The 25,474-nt window shown below is 46.2% G+C and overlaps 1 protein-coding gene across 5 annotated transcripts in view; it reads left to right on the top strand.

Annotated features, from left to right (window-relative positions):
* Gfra1 (GDNF family receptor alpha 1) overlaps positions 1–25,474 on the top strand; it is a 224,165-nt gene that overhangs the window by 180,921 nt on the left and 17,770 nt on the right. For all 5 annotated transcript variants that reach the window (XM_021151507.1, XM_021151506.2, XM_021151505.2 and 2 more), the window contains 3 exons: positions 7,767–7,876; positions 10,857–10,991; positions 13,871–14,052. In XM_021151507.1, coding sequence (XP_021007166.1) covers positions 7,767–7,876; positions 10,857–10,991; positions 13,871–14,052 — 427 coding nt within the window. The remainder of the gene's footprint in view (positions 1–7,766; positions 7,877–10,856; positions 10,992–13,870; positions 14,053–25,474) is intronic.

Raw genomic sequence — 25,474 nt, 5'->3', positions numbered from 1 at the left:
CCTCCCCTCCTTTTTCCCTCCTCCTCCTCCTCCTCTTCTTCTTCTTCTTCCTCCTCTTCTCCTCCTCCTCTTCCTTTTCCTCCTCCTTCTCCTCCTCTTTTCCTCCTCCTCCTTCTTCTTTTTCTTCTTTAAATTTATTTTATTTATTTATTTATTTATTTATTTATTTATTTATTTATTATGTACACTGTCACTATCTTCAGACACACCAGAAGAGGGTGTCAGATCCCATTACAAATGGTTGTGAGCCATCATGTGGTTGCTGGGAACTGAACTCGGGACCTCTGGAAGAGCAGCCAGTGCTCTTAACCACTGGGCCATCTCTCCAGCCCTTATTGTATGTTCTTATGGCAAACATTTTACACTGAGGTTGTTTGGAATTCAGAGAAGAATGAGGTAATGAGAACAGACTGTATTGAGCAGCCAGTGTCAGGAGGAACTCAGGATAACTGCCATTAACCCTCTTAGGAGCCACAGTAAGATGGCTCCATGGCATTAGCCCTGCCTTCCATGTGAAGAAAAAATCCTGAGATTGGGAGAAGTCCAGCCACAGGCTAAGGGATCAGAGAGGGGCCGTGGAGCAGAGAGTCATCACTGCGCTTCTTCGAAAGCTTCCATAGGCCAAGCGATCTGAACCAAGTCCCAGACTTGGAAGGCCTAATGTTGAAAGCTTTCCAGAAAACCTCCAGTCTTCCCCTGCCCACTCTCCTTAGGTTCTTGGGTAGCCCAGGTTGGCTTCAAACTCAGTATGAAGCTGAAGATGATCTTGAACTCCTAATCCTCCTGCCTCCATGTCTCATGTGCTGGGATTATAGGCATTTACTACTACAACCGATTTTACACTGGGAGGTCAAGGCTAGGGCTCCAAGTGTGCCAGACAAGCACTTTACCAGATGTACTGGCTGTTTTTGTATATTAGCTTGACACAAGCTGGAGTTATCACAGAGAATGGATCCTCCCTTGAGGAAATGCCTCCATGAGATCCAGCTGTAATTAGTGATCAATGGTGGGAGGGCCCATTGTGGGTGGTGCCATCCCTGGGCTGGTAGCCCTGGGTTCAATAAGAAAGCAAGCTGAGCAAGCCAGGGGAAGCAAACCAGTAAGTAACACCCCTCCATGGCCTCTGCATCAGCTCCTGCTTCCTGACCTGCTTGAGTTCCAGTCCTGACTTTTTTTGGTGATGAACAGCAGTATGGAAGTGTAAGCTGAATAAACCCTTTTCTCCCCAACTTGCTTCTTGATCGTGATGTTTGTACCAAAAGAGGGCCTGATTCATAGATAGGGCCACTTTCTTTTATGGGCATGCCCTGCCCCCCACATGTTCCTTCGCAAAAATCTCACTGCCACCTATAAGGCAGGGGAACATAAAGACCAAGCATGAAGAACAAGTTTATGCTAGATGACTTCAAGACCCCAGGGGAAAGAAATGTGTATTTCCTCCCTGCAAGGCTTCTACAAACACATGACAATGCCGTCTCCAAAGGATGCCACCTGTGGCCACCACTCTGGGACTCTAAGCAGGTGCTCCAGCCTCTCTTGCCTTGTGAGCTGGATGAGGGACCCTGTGTATGGAGAACTCTTCTTCCATACCCTCAAAGGAAATCAGGTGTTGCGACACTAAAATCATGGTTAATGGCAGAATGGGACTCAGATAACAAGAACAGTTACACTTGAAGAACAAAACGTAGTTCTTGCTGTTGGTTGTAGGCAGCCTTGTGTCCCACACGCTGCATTTCTTAGGTTTGTAGAAGGAAACCCCTAGGCTAAGATGTTAAACATCGTACTTAGCCGCTCGGGTTAGTAAGGGATCCTGTACAGGACCAGAGTTCTTCACCTAGGCTCAACACTGCCAGCCACATGGCTCTCATCCAAGGGTCTCTCCCAGAAAATCAGTTAGAGGTTACAGTAATCCAGGAGTTACACCAGTCTTGCCGACACATGTTTGCTTTATATAACATGATATTTCCTAAAAGTTACAGGAAGTGTAGTTAAATGATCTTCCCGCCCACTGTCCAGAGACCATCTGCTGTTCAAGGGGATACTTCAAGACTGTCATTATGATTATATTTCTATTTACAGCTAGCAGTGTGTTCCCTTTAATATGCTTTTCTCTGCATCAACCTCCGTTGCTTAGGCTTCCTGATGGGCTCATGGCATTTGCCAGCCCTTTCTTCTTCTTTGAGGGTGGGTTTTTTTCTGTGACAGAGGGTGATACGTTTCTACATTAGCGTCTATTCATTTCCTTTTCATTTTCTCAGAGAAAAACAATCAGCGCTCATCACTGCTGTAGTCATGGAGATGTCCTGTCTCCAGAAGAAATCCAAACGTGGAGTTTCTTTGTTCGTCCTATGCTGGACATTTGCAGGTCCTTGTTTAGATCACAGCACTCCGGGCAGGGAGGGAAGCCACCGAAACCGATTACAGCATGACTCATAACCCAGTGTCAGCGGGGGAGGTGTGTGCATGAGTGGTATCCAAGGGCTGCTGGAGCTGTTGCATACAGTAGGCACTCAGGTGGATGGTTGCTGGGCTGAGAGCCAGTGCTCCAGCCATCTATCAAAACTTGTCTTCTCAAGACGCATGTACTTGGGAGAGCCACAGCTGCAAACCCACCCTGTCTTTCCCACCACAACAGTATTTTTTTTTGATGAGTTAGCCACACTCTGAGCCTCTCTGTAGCCTACCAGCTCTTTCCTGCTTGTTGACTTGCCACCATTTTGGCACATTCTCTCCTTTTATATTTCTCCCTGCCCCTCAGTGCTTTGCTGTGATTCTTCTGGGAACATGCCACACACACACACACACACACACACACACACTGTCCTCAGCTACATGCTGTGTGCCCCATTACTACCCAAGCAGTGTCCTAAGCAAATCTTTGCTGAACATCTGAGCGAGCTGAGCAAGAGTCTTTCTAACACACATCTCATTGGGTAGATGTGTCAGTTTAAAGTCCTTCCGCGGCTCCCAGGCCTTTAGGACAAAATCTAAAACTCAGTTCATTGAATATTTTCACTTCCAGGCTCACCTGCATCCCATCTTAGCTGAAATGCTTAGCAGAGCTCTTCGTGAGGTGTGTGCTTAGTGTAATGGTTGCGGGTCCTCTCTGGGGCTGGGCCTGGATGGATTGTGGCCATCCCCCAACCCCAGCCATGGAGTTTTATAACTTGGACGGGTCCACACTGACCTTCTCCCAGCCTCAGGCTCCTCTTCTAGATAGCGGGGTCCATGCTACCGGTCAGTAAGGTTCTTATGAGAATTGAGAGCATGATGAACACAGAAACAAGCACCCAGCACATGCAAACCCTTCATTACGGTTACCCTGGAATTACAGTAAACACAATAAGATGGAGGTGGCCTCTGTGGGCCACACCCTCATTTGCCTTTCCCTGACAAGTGTGCCCCTCCTTCTGTCTCACTCCTGGCAACATGACTTCTCTTAAGCTATTGTAGCCATGGGTTGAAGCATTTGTAGAAGAGTGTGTAGTTTTAAAATCCAGGTTCTGTTGTTCCCTGTTTTCCTCTAGAATGAAGACTTATTTTTCTTAAGTATAAAATTAGGATTAGGGTATGAGGTGGGAGACCGGGCAGGGGGATGGTAGAAAGGAAGAGTCTGTGAGGGAAATGAGCCCAAACTAAGTGTTATGAAATACCACAGGGAAACCTGTTACTTTGCATGCTAATTAAAACATAATAAATAAATAAGATCAAAACTTAAAACAACAAAATATCTACCTCCTTAGAGTTGCCAGGGAAAAAAACTAGGTCATTTGTAAAGCTGTTTATTAAATTCTTCATTTGTCTTTGGTTTTACTTTTTTTTTTAGCAGGCTTTCTGAACAGCTTTCAAGGACTTTCTGTCCTCCCGGCAATTAGGAAGTAGAGGCAGGGGGATTGAACTTTAAGAAGTGGAGGCAGGGGGGCTCAAGAGTTCAAGGTCATTCTTAGCTACAAATCCAGTTGAGGCCTGCCTGAGCTACTACGTAAGACCCTGTCTCAAATCAACAAAACAAACAAGAACTAGCCAAGGTATTTTCATAATCCTTTACCTGTTTCTTACGGCTTCTGGACAGATTAAGCTAAAGACAAGGTCTTTCTCATTATTATATCAGAAGTACCAAGACCTCAGCATTAGTCTCTTGAACTGGGCCTGGTACCACAGCATTAGTCTCTGAGCTGGAACTGGCTAGCGGCTTGACCCATGCACCTGACCACTGGCACTCAACACCTGAGGTCTTAGAAGAGTGTGATGGGGAGAGATGTTACAGAGGAATAATTCCTCTATCTTTGGAAAATACTGAAGATTGGGCTGTAGCTGATGCCACAGTGCTTTAGTTGGCAAGTAGAAGCCTGGCTCAGAGTACCAAGATTGGACATCCAAGATACAACTCAGGCTTTATCCATAGGACCAACCACATCATCATGTTTCTTCAACATGGTGTTCATTTATCACCCAAGAGCAACCTGCTTTATAGCATTTGTTGATTAGCACAGTTTACTCTTATTGTGGTGTTTTCAAACTGGTGCTCTAATGTCAAACAAGCAGTTCCCACAATTCCTCAGAATGGCTCCCCCATCCATAATGAGCTGCCTCCAGCACACTACTATATGGAACTGTTACTTCATTTTCCGTTCTGTATCATGGCAGTCTCATCATATGACCACCTTGTCTCCAAGTGTGGCTGCGAAGAATAGGTGTGGAGCAGATCTGATAGAACCAGAAATGTGGATGCTGTAACAGCGACCTTGAACTCTTCCCCCATGATGCATTGGTCTTGTTACTAGGGACCCAGAGTTTCCCTTTGGGGATTATTGGTCTCATTAACAAAAGAATTAAAAGCAGATTCTGACGGAAGCTTGAGGACATCATTATTCGAGTTTTAAGAGGAAACAGAACAACACAAATTAGGTGAAAATCCTGGCCACTGCCTGAAGGAAAGGTGCAGGAAATCATACCATTTAAGTTAGACAAGGAATACATTTAAAGTTAAAAGGACTCCCAGGAATGGGAGGGAAATTGAGCTGAGAAAAAGATCTCTCAAACCACCCTCCCGTGCACTGACTGTGTGGTCTTCCATTGCTCCCCACTCCGTATTCCATAGCTGCTCTTGGGGCACATGTTCCGCTTGTTGGATAATCCTGTGTAAAGCGGGGGGTCGGGGGGCTTCTTGTTTCTCGGAACACTAGCTTCTTCTATGCTTATCTTCCTGCTGCTCTCTTCCCTTCCCAAGTTATGTTCCACAGCCTTACTGGTCTTAGAGCTGTCTTCATTCACAGTCTCCTCTCAATAAGCACTCATCGGGGGTTCTGATGTGTATTTTGTTTGGTTCTCCCAATCAGGTGTATACTTTGTGCAACATTCTGACTCAATTAGCCTTTTATTCCAGAGTCTAGTTGTGAAGTCAGTTCTGGGCTAATTAAGCAAAATGAGTCTGGTAGTGTTTGCCTGGACGGCAGGGGTAGAGGAGTAGGGGTGAGGGGGGACTGTCATTGGCACCACAGCAGCATCAGTTAACGTTATTCTCTAGAGACTCAGACACATCCAAGGGCAGAAGGGGCTACCAGGTCAGGGCATTGTTCAACCTGCCAACACTACCAGCCAGGTCTGTGTAGAGCTGTCTGAGGTAGAGGTGGGTTTTGTAGAGTTAGAAACCATTAGATCATTAACTTTCATGACCAGAAACTTTTTTTTTTTAATTTTTCTGAAATTAACACTCCATTCAAGCTGAATGCCATTGGATCCAGTTGAGTAAGCCCGAGGTATCTTTAGGGATTTCCTACAGAAAAGAAATTCTTTGGCCAGGCTGTAGAAATGCCAAAGTCTTATGCCATTCTGTGTGTTTAGTACAAGGACGGGATGCGGCCAAGCCTTGGCTGTGTTTGTGTTTCCCGGTATTCACACATGTTCAGTCTCGCCGAATGGGGGAGGGCTGGTTTGCAGAGCCTCTGAGCTTAGCCAGTGGCCCTGGTCCAGAAGTGGCTGAGAGGCTTTCCAAGACGTTTTGGTGTTGTGTAGAGAAAACGAAGCAGATCCCAGCACCTGTGCCCAGACCCCTGTGATGCGCCTGCCTCCTAGAACACAGAGCCCTTGCAGTATACTGTGAACTTTGACCACTGGCCAGGCCTTCCTGGGCTCTTTCAGGTTAAAATGGTAGAAAGGGTTCTAGGCATAGTACCTCACACACCTATAATTCTAGAATTGGGAGGCTGAGGCAGGAGGATTGCAAGTTTGAGGACAGCCTGTTCTACACAGCAAGACTTTATCTCAGAAACAAAGCAAACACCACGAACCTCAAAACCTAGAAGAAATTGAGCCTTTACAAACCTTTAACTCCATACAGCCCCGCCCACCTCAGCGTAGCACACTCAGGCCTGCTCATAGATGAAGCAAATCACAGCTTCTCTTGTGGAAAGAGGTAGGATGAGCCCTGAGCATGTCAGCAGCCAACCAGAGTGAGTGGGGGCGACGGAGACAAGTGCCTGTGATCTACCGAGTTGCTAGCTGCTGACTGCCAAGATGATCTTAGCAGAGGCCATTTCTTATTCAGGATTTCCCCACAATATCCCCTGATGATCTTAAAACAGCCTGATGGGCAAAACCAGCCCTCTCCCTCCTCAGACCGGTGAGTTGATGGCCTCCCTTCATTTGCTTCTGTCTCCTCTTTCACCGCCACTCGGGGCTTCCCAATGAATCCCACTCTTCCTCTGCAGAGTTCTCGGAGTTCCAATAGCCACATCTTGGCCAAAGGGCCCCAAGGACAAGACACCACTGAGGCACAGGCCTCTTTGCTCATAGAGAGCCTCTCCCACCTCTCTTGGATTTCCCTTTGCTCCCAGAAAACCCAGCTCTTTAGTGTGTGGGGCGAGGGGATGAGAAAAGACTCAGGAGACAGAAGCATGCATATTGCAAGGCTCTAGGAATTATGGGAGCAGATGGGCTGTAGGATCCAATTTTGATGCCAGGAACATGTTTCTGTATAAAGTAAATATTTTCCCAGTGTGGATCTCCGGTGAGAGTGTAGAGAAGCATATTTCCTAAAGATGCAAATAAGTCTAGTCAGAAATAAATATTGAATGGAAACTTCAAAGCCTCTAGATTTCTCCAGTTATAGACCCTGAAGATTTCTGTCCAAACAAGCAGGCACACACAGGTAGATGAGGGATGGGGGAGGGGTGGGTGGGGTGGGTGGGGTGGGGGTTGAATAAAGGAAATATACACCTATATTTTAGTATGTGTGTGTGTGTGTGTGTGTGTGTGTTTGCACACAAGCATGTGTGTGCATGCGTGGGCATGTAGCGGGTGGTGAGGGAGAGAGAGAAATAAGTGTAAAGAAACTTCTCGCCAAAGGAATTATTGTTATGTCTGTCCGAAGGCTCGGTGTTTTTTCCACTGTTCATGTATACTTCCCATTTGTTATAGACACAGAATATATCATGCATATTTATGGACTGTGAGGTTTTGTTTTACTACATGTACATATGCAGCGTGTAATGATTTGAACTAATTGGTGTGTTCATTGCCCCAGAAATGTATCATGTCTTTGTATTGTGAACATCCAAAATCCTCTCTACTTGACTGTTTTGAAATTCACAATTATGTGTCAGCAACCACAGTTGCCTCCTGTGCTATGAACCATGGGAAGTTGCTCCTCCCACCAGCCACACCCCTGGGGCTGTTACCAGCTTCTCTCCTCATCCCTCCTCTCAGTTCAGAGGCCTGGGGTGTTTTCAGTATCTCTTCCCCCCTCAACCCCTTTTCTGTTGCAGATCTCGCCTTGCAGATTTTTTTACCAACTGCCAGCCAGAGTCAAGGTCTGTCAGCAACTGTCTTAAGGAGAACTACGCAGACTGTCTCCTGGCCTACTCGGGACTGATTGGTAAGACCAGGGGAGGGAGGGAATGGCAAAAAAAATCTGGATTACAGATCTGCTTACGGCAGCATGCAATGTCTGCACAAGAGAAAATTTCCCAGTAGACTTCATTCCTGCGGTTTGAAGAAAGCCTAAAGAGGGAAAGAAAGGAAGGAAGGAAAGAAGGAAAGAAGGAAGGAAAATGCCAGAGAAGGAAGAAGCTGGGCTAATTATGAAGCCAGGAAAGCTATAGATTTTAAAGAAAGATGAGCATCTCCATTGGGGAACTGGCCACACACAACAAAAGCAGGGGGTTGCATGTGTATTAGAAGAAGAGAACAAGTCAAAGTTAATTGAATTAAGAAAGAAGGAACCTGGAAATCCAAGAATCTGTCTCCATTAAGGAACTCTGGGAAGAAGGAACTTGGAAATCCAAGAAAAAGTTTCCAAGAAATGACCCCCTGGAAATGACCCCCACTCCCCAATACTGAGGGGGTCAATACCCTCCTTGCCAACGTTATTCTTGTCCGTTGGACTCCTGATGTGCAATCCTTCTGTGTGGGATTGTTTAGAATTATTTTCCTTGTAAATAACGGAAAGCAGAAACTGTATTTTCTAGCTTGAGAGGCTTGTGTGGCACTAGGCTAGCCATATGCTCAGTGTCCAGGAGAACAGTAAAGTTAAATAACCCTCCTTGGGGAAACATCCAGAAAGAGGCAAACTTACATCTGGGACAAACAGGGCTGGCAGGAAGAAAGGTGGCTGTCCTTATGTGCCAGGGGTAGCTGGAGCTTCTCTCTCAGAGCTCCATCACAGTTGGCATTTGAGAAGGAACTTACAGTGAAGGCTGTGGAAGGTAAGAGAAATCACAGCTGTCACACAGCCCTGGCTTGGCGGCATCTCCATCCAAGCGTCTGTGACAGGGCCATACACATCACCAGCAGGAAGACCCTCCCACCTAGAATGACAACACAAGGTAACAACCTCATCACCGGAATGTTTCCAGTGAGTCTTTGGTTCCAGCGATCAAGAGTGTAATGCAAAAGGCCCCAGCTAGTCTTGACTTTTAGAAAGGATACCTGTGCGCCCACGTGTAACACCTTTAAGAATCCTGCCCCAGTTCCTCCAGTTATGCACCATTTCTGTGGTTCTGGCCAACAAGTGTACACGCCCTCCTTAAGTTAGAACGGCAGAAATGTAGGCATGGTCTCCTTAACAAAGGTCTTAGTCTCCACCTAGAAATTATGGAGTTGCAGAAATAACAAGAGCAATTAAGACATATGCACTGTTTAAAAAGAATAAAACATAAAAAAATAGGTAAACTAAAACCAGGGCTGCTCCCGGGAGACAGTGTTAAGTCTCTGCAGATGGAGTCATTGTTACTACTTCAGTGTTAAGTCTCTACAGATGGAGTCATTGTTACTACTTCAGTCTGCGTCCTTCCAGGAGTTCATGCTCATTAACTCCCCGGTGAGCCTCCAAGGCGAGGTACTGCCAGCATTTCTGTGAGATCATTCCTAGTCTTGGCAAATCTTATGTGCCTGAGGATGAAGAAGTGGAGGGAATGGATGGATGGTAGATGGAGTGTGTTGTGCTGGCCAAAGAGTGTTTCTCTCCTGGGTCTTTATCTCTTCTTCAGCATGGCTTTCTGAGCCAGCGGCTCCTAACCGCTGTACAAAGCTTGCCCCTGCCTTTCTACATGCCAGGGATCTACTGTGCCATCAGAAGTGCAATAGCTTTGACCTCTCCACTCTGTTCCCAGTGTCTGGTGAATTAGACCTCCTGTAAGGTGCAGATGAAAATTCTCATGCTAATAATGAGATTTGAGTTAAAAAGAATAGTGGTAAACCAGTAGGGTCATGACAGTATGCCCTTGACCCCAGAAGAGTTTCCAAAACTATTGTTTTATTTGTAGCTGAACTCATCCTCTGGATTTTTGACCACCTACTTTTTCCACAAAAGCAACCAGAAACAGAAAGTTCTTGGCATCTGTGGGCATTGCCTGGTATGAACCACCCAGGAGAAGACATTTGGATTGTATTAAATATAAATGCATCGTATATGTCTCCCAGTGGAGAACTCAACAGAAAAACCACAAGTCATAAGCCGGAAGGCCCACACATCATCTCTGTGGGAACCGTTGTAGATCCATAGACAGTACTTGATGAAGGAGTTCCACTATGTTTGTTTGGCTTGGTTTTGGTTTCTTTCTTTTTTTTTTTCCTCCTTTTCTGTAGTCTTTCTTCTTCTTTTGATAAGGTCTCATGGAGTCCACTGGCCTCAAATTCCCTTTGTAGCTAAGGATGACTGTGAACTCATCTGCCTCCACCTGCCAAGTGCTGGATTACAGATGTGCACCACCACACCTGGCTTATGTGGTGCTATAGATTGGACAAGTACCTACCAACTGAGCTATACCCACACTTTATCTCCATCTCTTTCTACTGTGGACAACTTTATTTTGATCAGTTTAGAATCTAGGGGATGGCAGCCTCTTTTGACACATTTGTAGACATTCAGGATGTGGCGACCTCATTGGAGACATCTACAGTCGCCTATGTGACTCCAAAGAAGCCATTTGCCTCCAAGGAAACTGCATTAAAAGCATAAAAGAATTCTTAAGATAATGTGTACCGAGTATGCTCTATTTATGAAGATTAATGACATTTTCATGAAAATGCAAGGGATTTGGCATCTCATAGATTCTAAGTTAATTCTCACCTTCTCCACAACATCCATACCATTTGTGCAGGAAAAGAAATACCCTAAATACAGCCCAAGGAGTTTGCTTATAATTTTTTTAAGTAAATGTATAAATTATTTTATGTACTCAAGATAAATTGCCAAGAAATGTACCGCTTAACATAATTCCCTGCCCAGCAACCATGGCGTTTGTGACTAGCTGTGACATTTCTACTCTCAGAGCAACGTTTGTTTCCTTTTTTAGGCCACATAAGTGTCCATGTCAACATAGGAGAGCAACATGCCTTGTCGTTTTCTCTTTCAGGCACAGTCATGACTCCTAACTACATAGACTCCAGCAGCCTCAGTGTGGCGCCGTGGTGCGATTGCAGCAACAGCGGCAATGACCTGGAAGATTGCCTGAAGTTTCTGAATTTTTTTAAGGACAATACGTGTCTCAGTGAGTTTTTTTGTTTGCATGTTTGTTTGTTTCTTTTTTAAATAAGACAAATGCCAGTGCATCTGTGTTTTCCTCTTTAAGCGGAAGCTCTGTCTGCTATGTTCTCCCTTCCCTTCCCTTTCTCCCTCCCTTTCCTGGTGGCTGGTGGATGCTTGCTTGTTTTGGTACACTCAGTGACACAGCAGGGAGCCACACACACGTGATGAAATTGCCTGCTGGCAGGACTGTGATCCCAAAGACCGATGAGGACAAGAGAGTCAAATAACCGAGGGTGTATCATGTGGGAAAGAACGCCTCTACCCACAGATCAAATTCTGATCTTGGCAGCCAGTGGAGAGTCCATTCCCAGGTTCTGAAAACCTAGTAGGGATTTACAATGTGAAAAGCTTAACAGAGTGCACAGGACAGGCCTCTGAGGACTCCTCAGGAGGAATGAGAATGTTAAAGTCCACACCTCCTTACATTGACAGGAAGCAGTAGGTCTGAAAAGTAAAACTCAACTTGCTCGATCTGTGCTTCAAACAGTTCAGCTCCAAAGCATCTCCTTGGTTTTCCTAAAAAAACCCAAATGGACTTTTGATTTCTTAGGTAGTGTTGAACCTACACAATGAGCCGTAAATATGGAGGCATTTGCAGAAACATTGGGTATACCAGTGTGTTATGCTTGGACCTTTTGTTTGGGCTCTGTTTTATGCATTTTTTTCCCATCACATCTTGTAATCTTCTGGTTGAATACAAATTTTAGCAAAAAAATATAAAGCCATGAAAACTTTGTTCCTCAGGGAGACATTAAAGTTGTCCCTCTTTGGCAGCATTTTGGTAAAGGGGAGAATGGTCATCTTCATGACTTTTAAATAAAAACAAATGCCAAAGCCATCCAAATTTTTCATAATCGTTCCGTTTATCCTAGTTTGGATGGGGCACAGGGCTGCAAATACAGTGTCTTACAAAGGGGCCTGGAGTAGAAACTGTTACAGTTCCTTGAACATGACTTGTGCTTAGAAACTTCAGTCCACTTTCTTCCAGTTAGCCAGGCTTCTCTCAGATTCCCCTACCATGAGCACAGCTACAGTTGGTTGTTTCATTAGAGTTTGGGAAGGGGAAATGGTCATTTTAAAGCCCAGTGCATGGCTGAGGTGTGGGGAAGAGAGAAGATTAAGGGGAACAGGGAGGAGAGGAAGATTTTTATCCTCCCCGGCATCTCTAGACCACTTTATCTCCATCCCAGCCTCCTTTCTCCTGGCATTTACCCCTGCCCATGTGTGGTAGGTTTTGCATTTTTTACTTTCTGGTCAGAGTTCTGCTCGGGGATGTGGCTTTGGTCTTATGTAGCTGTCACTGCTGGTCGAGATCTTACGTTTAGTACACAGAGCCATAGCTGGAACTTAGTTACAGTGGGAACATTCCAGTGGATGAACAAGAGAACAACTAAACTCAAAAGGACTATGTCAACAGCACTGTGAAAGCAAGGGTCGTCTTTACATCAACACCCTTAGGAAAGCAGGGGTAGCTTCACGTCGACACCCCTGGGAAAGCAAGGGTAGACTTCACAAATGACAGCTGTCTCTCGAGTCTCTCCCTCCCATCTAACAAGGAGAAGCAGAGCCCTGCATTCTTGTCCTGAGATTACTTAGGGAACCTGGTCTACAGGTTTGCCTTTCTCAAGGGTCTGTAAAGCACTTAAGCCACAGTGCCTAGCAAGAAGCACAAAGCTGCATTTGTATTATTTGGAAGCTGCCACTTACAGAGCGCCCAACCCCTCCCAGTGCACAGTCATGGAAAACAAGCTTCCAATTTTGCTAAACTCGAAGGATGACAATTTTGAAACAAAGTGTCACTTCTGAGAGGAAGATTAGGATTCACTTACTCTGTCTTACAAATCAAAAGTGCCAAGTAAGCGTCATGTATTAGCAATTTGCACTTTTGGGTCCCAAATGAAGGAGTCTGATTTCTTATACAATGAATATGAAATAAAAAAAAAATCCTAAATCCAGGGCAAATCCCCGAAGACCTGATTAAAAAGTGTTTTTTTATTCATTTTGGGAAGGGAACAACAGACAACCAATTTACTCTTGCCATAAAAACAATCTAATCCCATGAAATTATAATAAGCTTTGAAAGTTTCACGTTTCAAACTTTTCATTTAGACAGGGCTATGCCTATCTAATTATGCAGATTTTGTTTGGAAGACTGGAAGCAGAAAGGAGAAAAATAATCATACTTAAATTTTCATAGATATTGATGAGGTCTGGGGTAGATTTTTCTTCTTATGAAAGTGGCTGCATTCTCCTGCCAAGTGAGGGCGAGTGTTAGCACTGCCCAGCTTCAGGGTAAAGAAAACCCCACTGGTTAATTTCCATTTGGTATAGAGTTCTTACACAGTGTAAGGATGTTTTTTTCTTGGAAAGTGATATAGCTGTGGTGCTACTTCTGAGTCTGAGGGTGACTTTCAGAGGGCTGACAATAAGTTCTTGCTATGTTCATGGTAGAGCAAGTGTCTTGCTCAGTGTTTCATGAGTGGATTGATTTCTGAGCACCTGATCCAAGAGATTGGTTCTCAGTACCATCAGGTAGATGTATAGAGAGGTGGCTGGGTGAGTAGGTAGATGGGTGGGATATGGGGCATAAGTGGGATTGGGAGAATGGGATGGGTGGGATGGGGGTGGAGAATAGGTAGGATGGGGTAGAGTTGGGGGGGAGGGGGATGGGTTGGGTGGGATGTAGGCAGATGGGCCAGTGAGAAGCTGGTGACTGGGGTTGTTCTGACACATCCAGTGTTACAACCAAAATTACTCCTCCCGTGCATCTTGGGCTGTGTGCATCCTGCCTGTTATGTTTTGCTTGCCTCTGAAATGGGATTTCCTTTTGTTCCACCACAGAAAATGCAATTCAAGCCTTTGGCAATGGCTCGGATGTGACCATGTGGCAGCCAGCCCCCCCAGTCCAGACCACCACTGCCATGACTACCACTGCCTTCCGGATCAAGAACAAGCCTCTAGGGCCAGCAGGCTCTGAGAATGAGATTCCCACACATGTTTTACCACCATGTGCTAATTTGCAGGTGAGTAGTGGGTCTCGGTTTCCTTCCAGAGATGACTTCTGGGGGGACTGTGATCATTGTTCAAAAGGTGCCACTAAGATTTGAAATCCCCACCCCCAAAAGTCTCTCTGTGCATACCTGTTCATATGTATGACGCAGGAGCCCATGGGCTGCAGCATGTGTATGGTGTGGAAGTCAGAGCACAACCTCAGTGTCAACTTTCTTCCCTGAGTTTTGGAGAGAGGCTCTGGTTGACTCTGTTTAGCCGGCCTAGTTGTGAGCTTTGGGATTGACTTGTCACATCTAAGGTTGACCCATCCACATCTCTGCCTCCTACCTCATAAGGGTGCAGGAATTGCCAGTGCATGCTAGCTGTGTCTAGCTTTACATGGGTTTTGGGAATATGCATTCAGGTCTTCATGTGTGTGGTGAGCACATTAGTGCTTTGCCCACTTTGCACTGGGAAGATGTGATGTCTTCACGTGAAGACAGTCATGGGACTGACTGCCACTTTCTGAGGACTTTGGTCAAGTGTCTGTGAAATGAGAGGTCTGGGCAGATGAACTGCTAAGGGTTTTGGTCTTTGTTTGTTTGTGGCGGGGGGAGGAGGTAGGGTTGTTTTTTCTTGCAGGGCAAGGTAGAGCTGAGTTGGCTATCTGTATTTGTAGCCAATTCTGTGTTCTCGACAAAGCAACAACATATCAAGTAGAGGGAGTTCTTGGCTTGTTGCCATTACAGCCATTCAAACCTCCATGGACTGTTTCGCTGCCTCTGAAGGTAAATCAGTGGCAGAAGCGTTGTTGTGTAGAGTCTCAGAAAGACTAATTATTTGCAAGGCAAAAAGAGGAGGAGGAAGAAGAAGAGGAGCAGCAGCAGCAGCTTTTTCAGTGTAAGAGTGCCATGGAAAACCTTGTGTGTGCACAAGTCCAGTGACAGTGATCAAGAGATTTCTGGCAGACCAACCCAGATATGCCTGAGTAAAAGCAAAGTATAAACGTGAAAGTTTCTGTCTCCAGTCACAGAGAGTTCTCCAGGCCCAGGAGTGCTCCAGTCACAGGGAGTGCTCCAGGCCCAGGAGTGCTCCAGTCACAGGGAGTGCTCCAGGCCCAGGGGTGCTCCAGTTTCTGTTGTTTTATTGAGTTCTCATTGTACTAAGTATTCAACGGTCAACAAGACATTAGTTCTTTGAGTGTTTGCAGGTATTCCTGTGTTCTTTGACTCTTTGGGTGCTCCTCCTGATAGCACACAGAGAAGGTTAGATACTGTAACATAGTGGTCTGGCTCTTGCCTGATAGCTCACAGAGAAGGTTAGATACTGTAACATAGTGGTCTGGCTCTTGCCTGATAGCTCACAGAGAAGGTTAGATAGTGTAACATAGCTCTTGCATCTGAGGACATAGGCTTCAGGAAAATGATGTTTCCATTCAAGTCTGCAGAGCTGGTAGATCACAGAAGCAGTGCTGGGGAATCCCAGAAGGTCACCTGTCCATGTTTGTTCCTGTATGTTGAGGGAGAAGGTGACCCCAAGGCAGCTTCTGCCTCCTGCCACACGGGGAAAGGAAGGTTTAGGTTATTTGCTGTTGTTCTGATTGTTTCAGGGTCTTGAGTATCCTGATTGATCTTGAACTTGTTGTGTAGCTAAGGTTGACCTTGAACTTCTTGTCCTTATTCATCTGTTTCTGGAGTGTTGGGTTGAAGACATGTGCCAGTGTGCCTAGTTTATGCAGAGCTCATGGTAGCACCCAGTGTGTTACTATCAAGCATTGTAACAGAACCTCAGTCTTACCACAAGAGCACCTCTCATTTTCCATGTCCCTGGCAAGGGTCAGCTGCTGAGAGCTCTTAGAAGGAGCTTTTGTATGTATACTTTCTTCATTTTTAAGTGCTGTTCTCCCTAGAAAATGTCGAGCAGTTTTCCCATATAATTTGTATGGCACCGCCTTATACCCCGTGCCCTTTATCTGGGCTTCTGTCTCTGTCTTCTAGTCTGACTGGGTCCCCACTCCAGCACTCAGTTTCAAGACATACACCAGACACTGGGAGAAAATCAGATCATATAGCTTGATGTCAAGCCTGGTGTCCCTTGGACATCTGAACCACTTTTGAGACCTAACCCTCTCCAGATCCCCATCTGCAGAGAGTGTCAAAGCTGGGAGGTCACATGGGGAGTGGGCATGGGCAGTGTCATCTACTGTCCCCTTTTGTAGCAGGGCCCTGAGTCTGAAGGGAGAGAAGCTACTTGTTGAGTCTCCCAGCCTGGTAGTGGTCAGTCTCTTTCCTGTCATGGGTTCTATTGCTTCTCCTTCCTGGTGCAACCACACACAGTCAACATGCTACTGACACACACAGTCAGCCTTTGCTCTCTGTGTCTCCTACCCTCAGACGCCAGTGTCAGTAAACACAACAGCCCGAGGAGGGGTAAGACCTTGCCGTCCATCACAACAAGCTAAAGAAGATGATGAAACCCGAGGTGCTTTCTGATCAGGAAAAAGGAGGGGGGGGGAGCTTGTTCTTCAGCAAAACCCACATCTGTACATCCTGGACACATTTAGATTCACCAAGGGTGACTCACATGCCACCTAAGGCCGTTATTAAGTTCCCTCTGACTTAAAAACTGCACAGGCATAAGCATTCAAAAACTAAAACAAAAATTTCACTTCTCAATGAAGGAAGGCTAATGGGCCGGATGCTGCTTGCCCACAGTTTGTAAGGTCAAGGTGAGGTAACCAGGTGACATCTCAGATGAACACTGGAAACCATGGCATTCTGGTATCCTCCTCTGTTAGCCATGAAATGTGTCCTCCACTTCCCACAACCTTTCCACGCCCCATCCTGGCTCCTGGCTTAGGTTCTTGTGATATACATCTCACCTCCAACACAGATAACGCCCAGCCAACCCTCCCTGCCAGGAGGACTCTGTGTACCGCCGCACAGTTGCCCTGGCAACGCTGAGACACACATGAGCCCCATTCCCCAGAAGCATTGCCTTTCTGCTTCCTGTGTTAGCATAGGAGCCCTGCTGTGTAAATAGAGGGACAAGGCTAAAATTATAGCATGATGTTTATCCCAGGGCTACCTCTGTTGACTCCTTCGCTGAAAGGGCTGAGGAGATTGGATTGATTGAGACCGAGGGTTGTCACATCTCTTCCTTGTGATATGCAGTGGAGTTTGGAAGCATCTGGCATCTGAGAGAGGATGAACTGAACCAGTCATTACACCTGAGACTCAGATGAGAGTATTAGCACTGTGGTCTTTGCAGATGTGATAGTTCTTGTCCCGTGAGCCTGTCCTAGCTGCTAGAGCTCAGAGAGGCCAAAGGGATACTCCAGAACTACATGCAGAAATGGCTCTCTCCATGGCGACTGATCCTTAAGTCAGTTGGTCACATGACTGGGCTGTTACAGAGATGAACAGTGCTCTCTGGCTTTGCTCTGGGATGGGGGCCTGGGGTGTGCTGAGGAGCACTGGTGGGAGACAGAGCTGGCAGGTGGAAAGTGGTGTACTCCATAATTCCAAGATCTGTCCCATCTGTCCCCTTTCTCCTCAGAGCACCCTTGTGGGGCAGACATGGCAGGCAACATTTCCCTTCACACCTGAGAGAACTCAGAGATAGTGACTTAGCCTTGAATCAGTGTCTTGGATGGACTGGTCCCATGGAGTGGGAGGAAGCAAAGGACAGGCAAGAAGGAAGGGGACACTACCTTAAGTCCTGCTGATGGGCAACACCGGGAGTGATGTGACGAATCTAAAGCCCACCCTTCTCTTAGGGCTGCTTTTGGCCTTGAGTCCAGGACAGAGGGTAGAGAGAGTTTGCCAGTAAGAATTTTGTAGCTGGATGACCTCTTTAGGGTGACCTACATGAAGAATGGCTGAAAGACAATTTGAGGCCATAGATTGGGGGTTGCCAGTGACAAGTGAAGGGCCTTCACCCTGAGAACATGGCCCCTCTGGCTGATTTAGGGCTCTGCTCAGCACAGGGCTCCCAAGAGGCTCATTCTCTGCATCTGCCTTTCCTTTGTGCCTGCTTGGCTGTAGATGAATTACCATTTGCCAGGGGGGTCCTAGAAATATCCCCGAATGGTGTCTGTCCCTGCCTGCCTATGACATGACTCAGAATAGAACTGACTTGAACCAACTTGGGATCCATTGGTAACAGATCTGGAGACAGCCAGAGACTTTGGCCGCCTTAAAGTTCATGTCTCTCGAGAAGCGTCCTCTTGTAATATTTTTAAATATACAATAACATGAGGAGACTCTCAGGGACTGGAGAGTCTGTCTTAACATTTGAGACAGATTTCCCCCACCCCCTTGGAAGGAAAGGAATAAGAATGTACATTTTTTTTTTTTTTACAAAAGTCTGCCTAGAAGTGTAATTATCGATAAAGCAACAACAGGTCCCCCCTGGGCAATGGGTGGCTTCGGGCCTGGTGAGTGTGGGCTCATGGGTGGCTGCTGTGGAAAGCTGTGCTTAAAAAAAAAAAGTTGGGGCTGGCGAGATGGCTCAGCGGGTAAGAGCACTGACTGCTCTTCCAAAGGTCTTGAGTTCAAATCCCAGCAACCACATGGTGGCTCACAACCATCCGTAATGAGATCTGACACCCTCTTCTGAAGTGTCTGAAGACAGCTACAGTGTACTTACATATGATAAATAAATAAATCTTAAAAAAAAAAAGTTGATTGATTAGTATAAAATGTCAAGGAACTGTCCAAGTGCTGGCCCCCTGAGGTGATAAAACACAGGGTTTAGGGTAACCTGCCAAGCTCCCATGTCAGCATTAATTGGCATGCGTATTAGTAACAAGCATGACGCAAGCAAGCTGTGCTATTGTTAGTCTTCCTCTGACTTGTATGAAGTGGTCGCACGAGAAGCAAGGACGCCTTAATAGCACTACCCATTACTTCATCACCTGTACACCTGAGTGGCCTGGCAGCTGGAAACACTCGGCGTATTTAAACCAGAAGAGAGGACTTGCCGCTTCTTTAAAGTCAATGTCCGTGGGGATGGAAGTGGACGTTGGAAAGTCTTCTGTTTGGGAGTTCTTTACTCCAGGGCCTCCAGTGAAGGCCCCTTGGTGCGGTGTCTGGAAACCTCTAGGACCCATGTCTAACTGCAATCGTATTGCTTTGGGTATATGTAGGGGAGAGGCTCTTAGGTTTACTAAAACCTACACCCTCTTCATTGTTTTGGGGGGATGGAGTCTCAAATTGTACTCCAGGGCAATCTTAAGTGTGTGTTGATCCACCAACCTCAGCCTTCCTAGTGCTGGGATTTTAGATATGAGTAACCATGCCTTAGTCAGGTTTTGTTTCTGTGTTGTCTTATATGCATGTCTGTTGCAGGGATGCAAGTGTGCATGTGTAGGCCACAGGTCAAATGTCATTTCTTAGGAAACCAACCACCCACCGTGTTCTGAGAGAGTGTGTCAGTTAAGTTCGGTAAGTTCAGCTGGTTGTCGGTGTACCACAGTAGAGATTTGCCTGTTTCTACATCCCTAGCACTGGGTTACATGTGTGTGTGCTATTTACACACGTGTCCTGGTGATCAGACTCAGGACCTCCGTGTTTGCAAGGTGCATGCTTTACACATTGAGCTATCTCTCCAGAAAGCAAGGTTTTGTTTTGTTTGAATTTTCTCCCAGGGTTGGTTGAGTCCTCAGAGATGGTAGATGTAGAGCTGACTGTACTGGAAGCTAGTCACTGAAGCCTTCCCACAGGCCTCTGGGCTGGAGGGAGTGAAAAGGCAGATCAAGGAACACGTATGTAGTCAGTTCAGATCCAGCAGGATGGCCGCCAGCAGTTGGCGACAGTGCAAGCCACCAAAGTAAGTTTCCGTGAGCCAAATAAGGCACATCTCGATGTGAGACATGGAAGGCCATCAAGTGTTCATCCAAGACTCTGGTCCCCTCCCCTTGTCCTTGAGAGAGCATTCTAGAAGGAGCCAGCAGAGCGCCTGCTGGGCTGTGATGGATGTCAGTCTGTCCGCAGGGAGAGTTTCTGTAAAGATGATTCCTGCAGAGATCAGCGGTGCCTTCCTGCCAAGTCAGCTCCCATGCTACCCCTACACCCTGAAACAAGTGTACCCCTCAGTTGTCTTTCATTGTCAGAGCTCATCAGCCCTAAGTAGCTCTCAGCAGGGACACTTGGCTCCCTCTGTGCTGAAGAGGTGGGAAGAACATGGAGGAGGGCTGTGAGATCACAGGATCTGAATCTAGGGCCATACCTCCTGGTGTCCCTGCATAGCCTGGTCTCCCTGCATAGCCTACATAGTCTCTCTTCCTTCTGGCCCAAAGGCAGAGTCAAACTTCCACTTTGGGTTAGACTCTAATAGGAAGTCACCTAGGGTCAGATGACTCAGAGGCTTGGAGGGAAGACAGTCAATTTAATTCTTCTATGTTGTGCTTGAAAATATTGAATATGATCTATATTTAGAAGGCTCCCCTCCCTCCTCTGTTGCAGTACCGCATGGGATCCAAACAAAGTCCATTTGTTCCAGATAGGGACAGACCAGTCCAGAACTGATTTTGAAACTTCCCGGCAGGAAGGTGATTATCGAAAACTGTGAAATAACCCGGGCTCTGCTGGTTGTGACCAAGTGCAAATTTTTAAGTGTCGAGTTTTCAAAGGAAAGCTGCCAATGGGTGTTCTGTAAATCATTTGTGCCGGCAGACTGACCCCATTATGTCAGCTAATCCTGGAAATACAGGAGGTAAATTTAAATCTTCGAGCATGAAGCACTTAATCAATATTCTAAATGTTTTTCTTGCAATTTATGCTTGCAGAGCAACGGGGTGCTCTGGCGTCCCGTTAATCTTCCATCAGTGAAGAGACACTCATGAGACAGGCCAGGGTGGTACGATTTTGTTGGAGACGCATGATGAGAGGACAACCCTAGGGCAGAGAGGAAGGAGGCTCATTCCTACCCTAGGTCTATCTGGGGCAAACCTCAGAGTTCACCCTGGAGTTGGCCCCAGGTACTTCTTGTGCCTCCTCTTTAAGCATTCTGGGCAGCCTAGGAGTTATCTTGTTGGGAGGAGTCAGACCTGTGGAGTTGGGTGTACCTGAGTGAGAATGGTGGCTTCCTGCCTCCCTGTTATTTTGTGTCATGAACCCTGTTCCTTAAACTCTCTGAATTTCTGCTGTCAAACACAACCCATGTTTTGAGTTTCTTTTGATTAAGGAACACTCTAAGTGTACACAGGGCCAACCAAACCCCTGGCACTTGGAAAATGGCTATACTCTCATCAGGGTGTATGTCGTGCCTTAGAGATGTCTTGGGGATACAGAAGCTGCAAAGGAGAATGTATCCTGAAGATGCTGGAAGGGGCAACAATTGAAAAGAGTATTGAAGCTCTTTAGGCTTTGTTCTCTTACTTTGTTAGGTTTTGAACTAAATGTCAGCAGACAGTCCCTACTAAGGGGTAGGATGTTCTTTGTAACTCCAGGCCAAGAAGGAATGGAAATCCAAAGCAGAAAGACCCAGGACTTTCTTAAGGGATTAGAACTGTTCCCAATTCCATCTTGCTATCTAGATAATTATCTTGGGAACTCTGTCCTGACAGTCTGCTCCCTGAAACTGCTGTGTGAGCCAAATCCCATCTGGCATGGTTAGGTCTGTCTGCCAAGGGCCTCCATGAACTTCTAACCAATGTTGACATGGGAACAGGTGACATAATCATTAGCAGCAAATGCCCTTAGTTACAGAAAAGATGGTGACCAAGAACCAACCCTGTCTCTGAGATTCACAGCCCAGGCAGGAGTGGGGCTGTTCCCATATCTGTACGTCACTGGTCATTGCCTGGGGTTATGACTTATAATCTTTATAACTTTGTTTATAAATGGTTATCCACCACAACTCTCAATAGCATGTGTGCAATCAAGAGTTTAATGTAGTGGTGCATTATAATCCCAGCTCTGGGGTAGGCAGAACCAGGCAGAACTCTGGGGCCTCCTGGTCAGCCATCCTAGCCTACTTCATAAGTTCCAGACCAGTGACAGACCTGTTCTCAAAAAGGAAACATATGGCAGCTTGAGGAACAACATACAAGATTGACCTCTGTCCTTCACATGGATATACATACATATGACTGTTCACCTCTACACACATGTACAACCTACGCATACCCTCTTGCACCCCTGGACATATATGTACACACAAATACATTTAAACTAAAATAGAGCCAAGAACAGTTGCCACGGGTATTCCATCCTGTTACAGTCTGGTGTTGATAAGGCAGAGTGCATGCAACAGTATCCATGAGCAAGCCACCGAGTAGCCCATGAGGTCAGTAATTCACATGAGACTGAGGAACCTATAGCATTTTCTGGGAGAGGGGATACACTAGCTCAACATCCTTGCCTCTCTGTGTTTAGCATGCGTGTTCTGTACCACCTGAATCAGAGGACTTTAAACATTTCACTTTCCGCTAACATCATTCATCACTATAGATTAAATCAGTCCCTAAATTCTTGTTGAACATCTGGCAGATTGAAGTGTCAGTATGGCTCGTAAACTAGCATAAAGAAAAGTAATGGCGACGGTTCCGATGCCAACTGGTATACCACAACACAACTCAATCTCGGCACTACCACCAGGAGCTCGTGGCAGACCACAGGCCCCATCAAGGCTGGCCTCTTGTTAGATGCCAGCTGCATTTCTGGGCTCTCTTCCCACATGCAGTCTGATCAGCTAGTTACAGATTCAGGCATTTGCAGGAAGCTCCAAGTCCTGGTCACTAGAAATGACTCGTGGAACTCGGCAGATTGCAACACTTATTAATAGCTTTGTTGTAAAGGATACAAATTGGGACATGGAGGTGTGAATAAGATCAGAGAGGGCTTCTAGAGGGCATTTTCTAGAGATTACCTCCTCTGTAGACTAAGTGCATTTTATTATTTTGTCACATGAGTCTACTTACCAGTCGGGAAGCTCCATGCAGCCCAGTGGCCAATATTTCCTTTGTTGTTGCATTAAAAAGGCATAGGAACTGAGTCACTGACCCCACCCTCCACATGACTGAACACAGTCTTCAGACCTCCCCAGATATTCACTGGAAGTCAGGTCAGTGTGACCTCCATTGGCTCAAAACTCCATCCGCCAGAACCCAAGGTTGGCTTTTCTGGTGACCAGCATTCATCTTGAAGTATCTCATCACCACACGCTCAGGTACGGTCTATGGGGATGATGAGTGAAAGCACTGTCAAGAAATCGGAAGGATCTAGAGGAACAAAGCCAATCAAATACTTTCCTAGGCAAAAATACTGGATCAGTGGATTGTTCTAAAGCGGAGCTACAGACTTGCCAAACTTTGTATAGAGAACTGGAGTTGAAAATGAGCCTGGGCTCCCTTCAGTGTCTTCTAGCCATGAAAACCAGGGCTGGTTTCTTATCCTCTCTGCCTCAGTTTCTTTACTTGTGAGGTGAGCAAGATGGCGGAAGAACCTCCTGTAGTATTTATTAACAGGTTATGCTGTTTTCTGTCTTTATGACTTACTCAGAGCTGTGATATCCTCAGAGTTTAAACTGTGAGAGTTCTCATTGGTTGTAAGTGGTTGCGGGAACTGTCAACACTTGTCAAAGTGTAACACTGTGAACACAGAAATCCTTGACTGCCTTCAGCCCACCCTTACTAAAATGAACTGCTCTCGAGGGTCAAGCATTGCTGATTCCTGGGGGGCAGGGGTGGGGTGGGGGTGGGGGCGGGGTTGGGGATGTGATCTTGGTGGCCTGTGCAGCTTTGTATGGATAGACTCAAAAATTGACAGGAAAAGATGAGACCATGTCATAGCTTCGAGTCCTGTACTTCATAGGACATCAGTATTTCCCCTGGAATTTTTTTCAGGACACAGCTGCACATCCCTAGGGCAATCTGAGGAATTTCATTCATAACTATTTAAGGACCTCACGGCTGTGAGTTAGTCAGTTCTTCTGGGTCAGGCTTATCAGTGTTGGTACTCTAGGTATTTAGTCTGAATAATTGTTAGGGATGTCCTGGCATTGTGGGATATTTAATATCATTTCAGAAGCACCCTTTCCCCCATTAGGACAGCCTAAAGTTTCTCTAAGCTTGCTAAATATCCCCTTGCAGGATAAAACTAACCTGTGCTTAGAATAACTACCCAACAAGGAGACTACCTCAAAATCCCCTTACCCCCCCCCACCAGCCCGTGTGGTAAGGATCCCCTTTGTGGTGTAGGCAATTGTGAACCTGGGGGCTACATCTGCTGCTGTCCATAGTCTTTGTGAGATATTGTACAAAATGCTGCTAACAGGGCATAAACAGCAGACATTAGGTTCACAATTCAAGCAAAGTTGATTGAGTTCCTGGTGAAGACGTCCTTCTGAGATGGCTGCCTTCTTGTTGTGTCCTCATGAGAAAGGCATATGTCCCACCTCGGGACCACGCCTCAGAACTCATCAGTGTGGTCACTTGTCAAACTCTTGTCCTCCTTGAACTGTCTCAGCAGCACCAGGGTTACACCATGAGAACTGGAGATGAACTCTTATAAGGATAACATTTAATTGGGGCTGGCTTACAGGTTCAGAGATTCAGTCCATTATCGTCAAGGTGGAAACATGGCAGCATCCAGACAGGCATGATAGCAGGAGGAGCTGAGAGTTCTACATCTTCATCTGAAGGCTGCTAGGGGAAGACTGGCTTCCAGGCAGCTAGGATGAGGGTCTTATAGCCCATACCCACTGTGTCACACACCTACTCCAACAGGGCCACACCTTTCAATAGTGCCACTCCCTGGGCCTAGTGTATACAAACTATCCTATGCAGCTTTAAAATGTCCTCATTCCAAGCCTTCTGAAAATCTCATTCTCCAGGATACCCTAGTTAGGTTTGGGAACATCCACAATCACCTGTTCTGCCCTATGTCGAAAGTCTCTTCTGAGATGTCCTTTGCAGGGTACTTACCTTATAGACGTTGCCTTGGTTATGATGTCTGTTCACAGCAGTAAAACCCTAACTAAGACACTGTGTGACAGAGCTGCCAGTGTGGAGTTCTTAGTAAAGTTCTTGATTCCAGGACACTAAGGCAGTAAGTAGCCTTGGGATGTGCAGTATCAGTGTCATCGGCGTCTTACTTTTCTCTTTGCTATGACAAAAACATCTGACAAGGTGCTAGTTCAGAAGGGAGGGTTTGTTTACAGGTGGAGGGGATACAGGTCCGTCCTGGAAAGGGAGGCATTGCAGCAGGAACCAGAGGCAGCTGGTCACACAGCATCTAGGATGAATGCTAGTGCTTGGCTCACTCTCTGCTTAACTGGTCCCAGCCCACAGGATGGTGTTGCCCACAGTTAAAATGGCTCTTTCCACCTCAGTTTACCTGATCTAGATGACCCTTCACAGACATGCCCGGGATCTGACCCAATACAGATGAGCCCTCACAGGTATACCTACAGGTCTGTCTGTCCTCTATGTAAATCTGAGAAGTTGAC

The sequence above is a fragment of the Mus caroli genome, chromosome 19, assembly GCF_900094665.2.
Source record: "Mus caroli chromosome 19, CAROLI_EIJ_v1.1, whole genome shotgun sequence".
NCBI lineage: Eukaryota > Metazoa > Chordata > Mammalia > Rodentia > Muridae > Mus > Mus caroli.
This window is presented reverse-complemented; position numbering and strand designations above follow the sequence as displayed.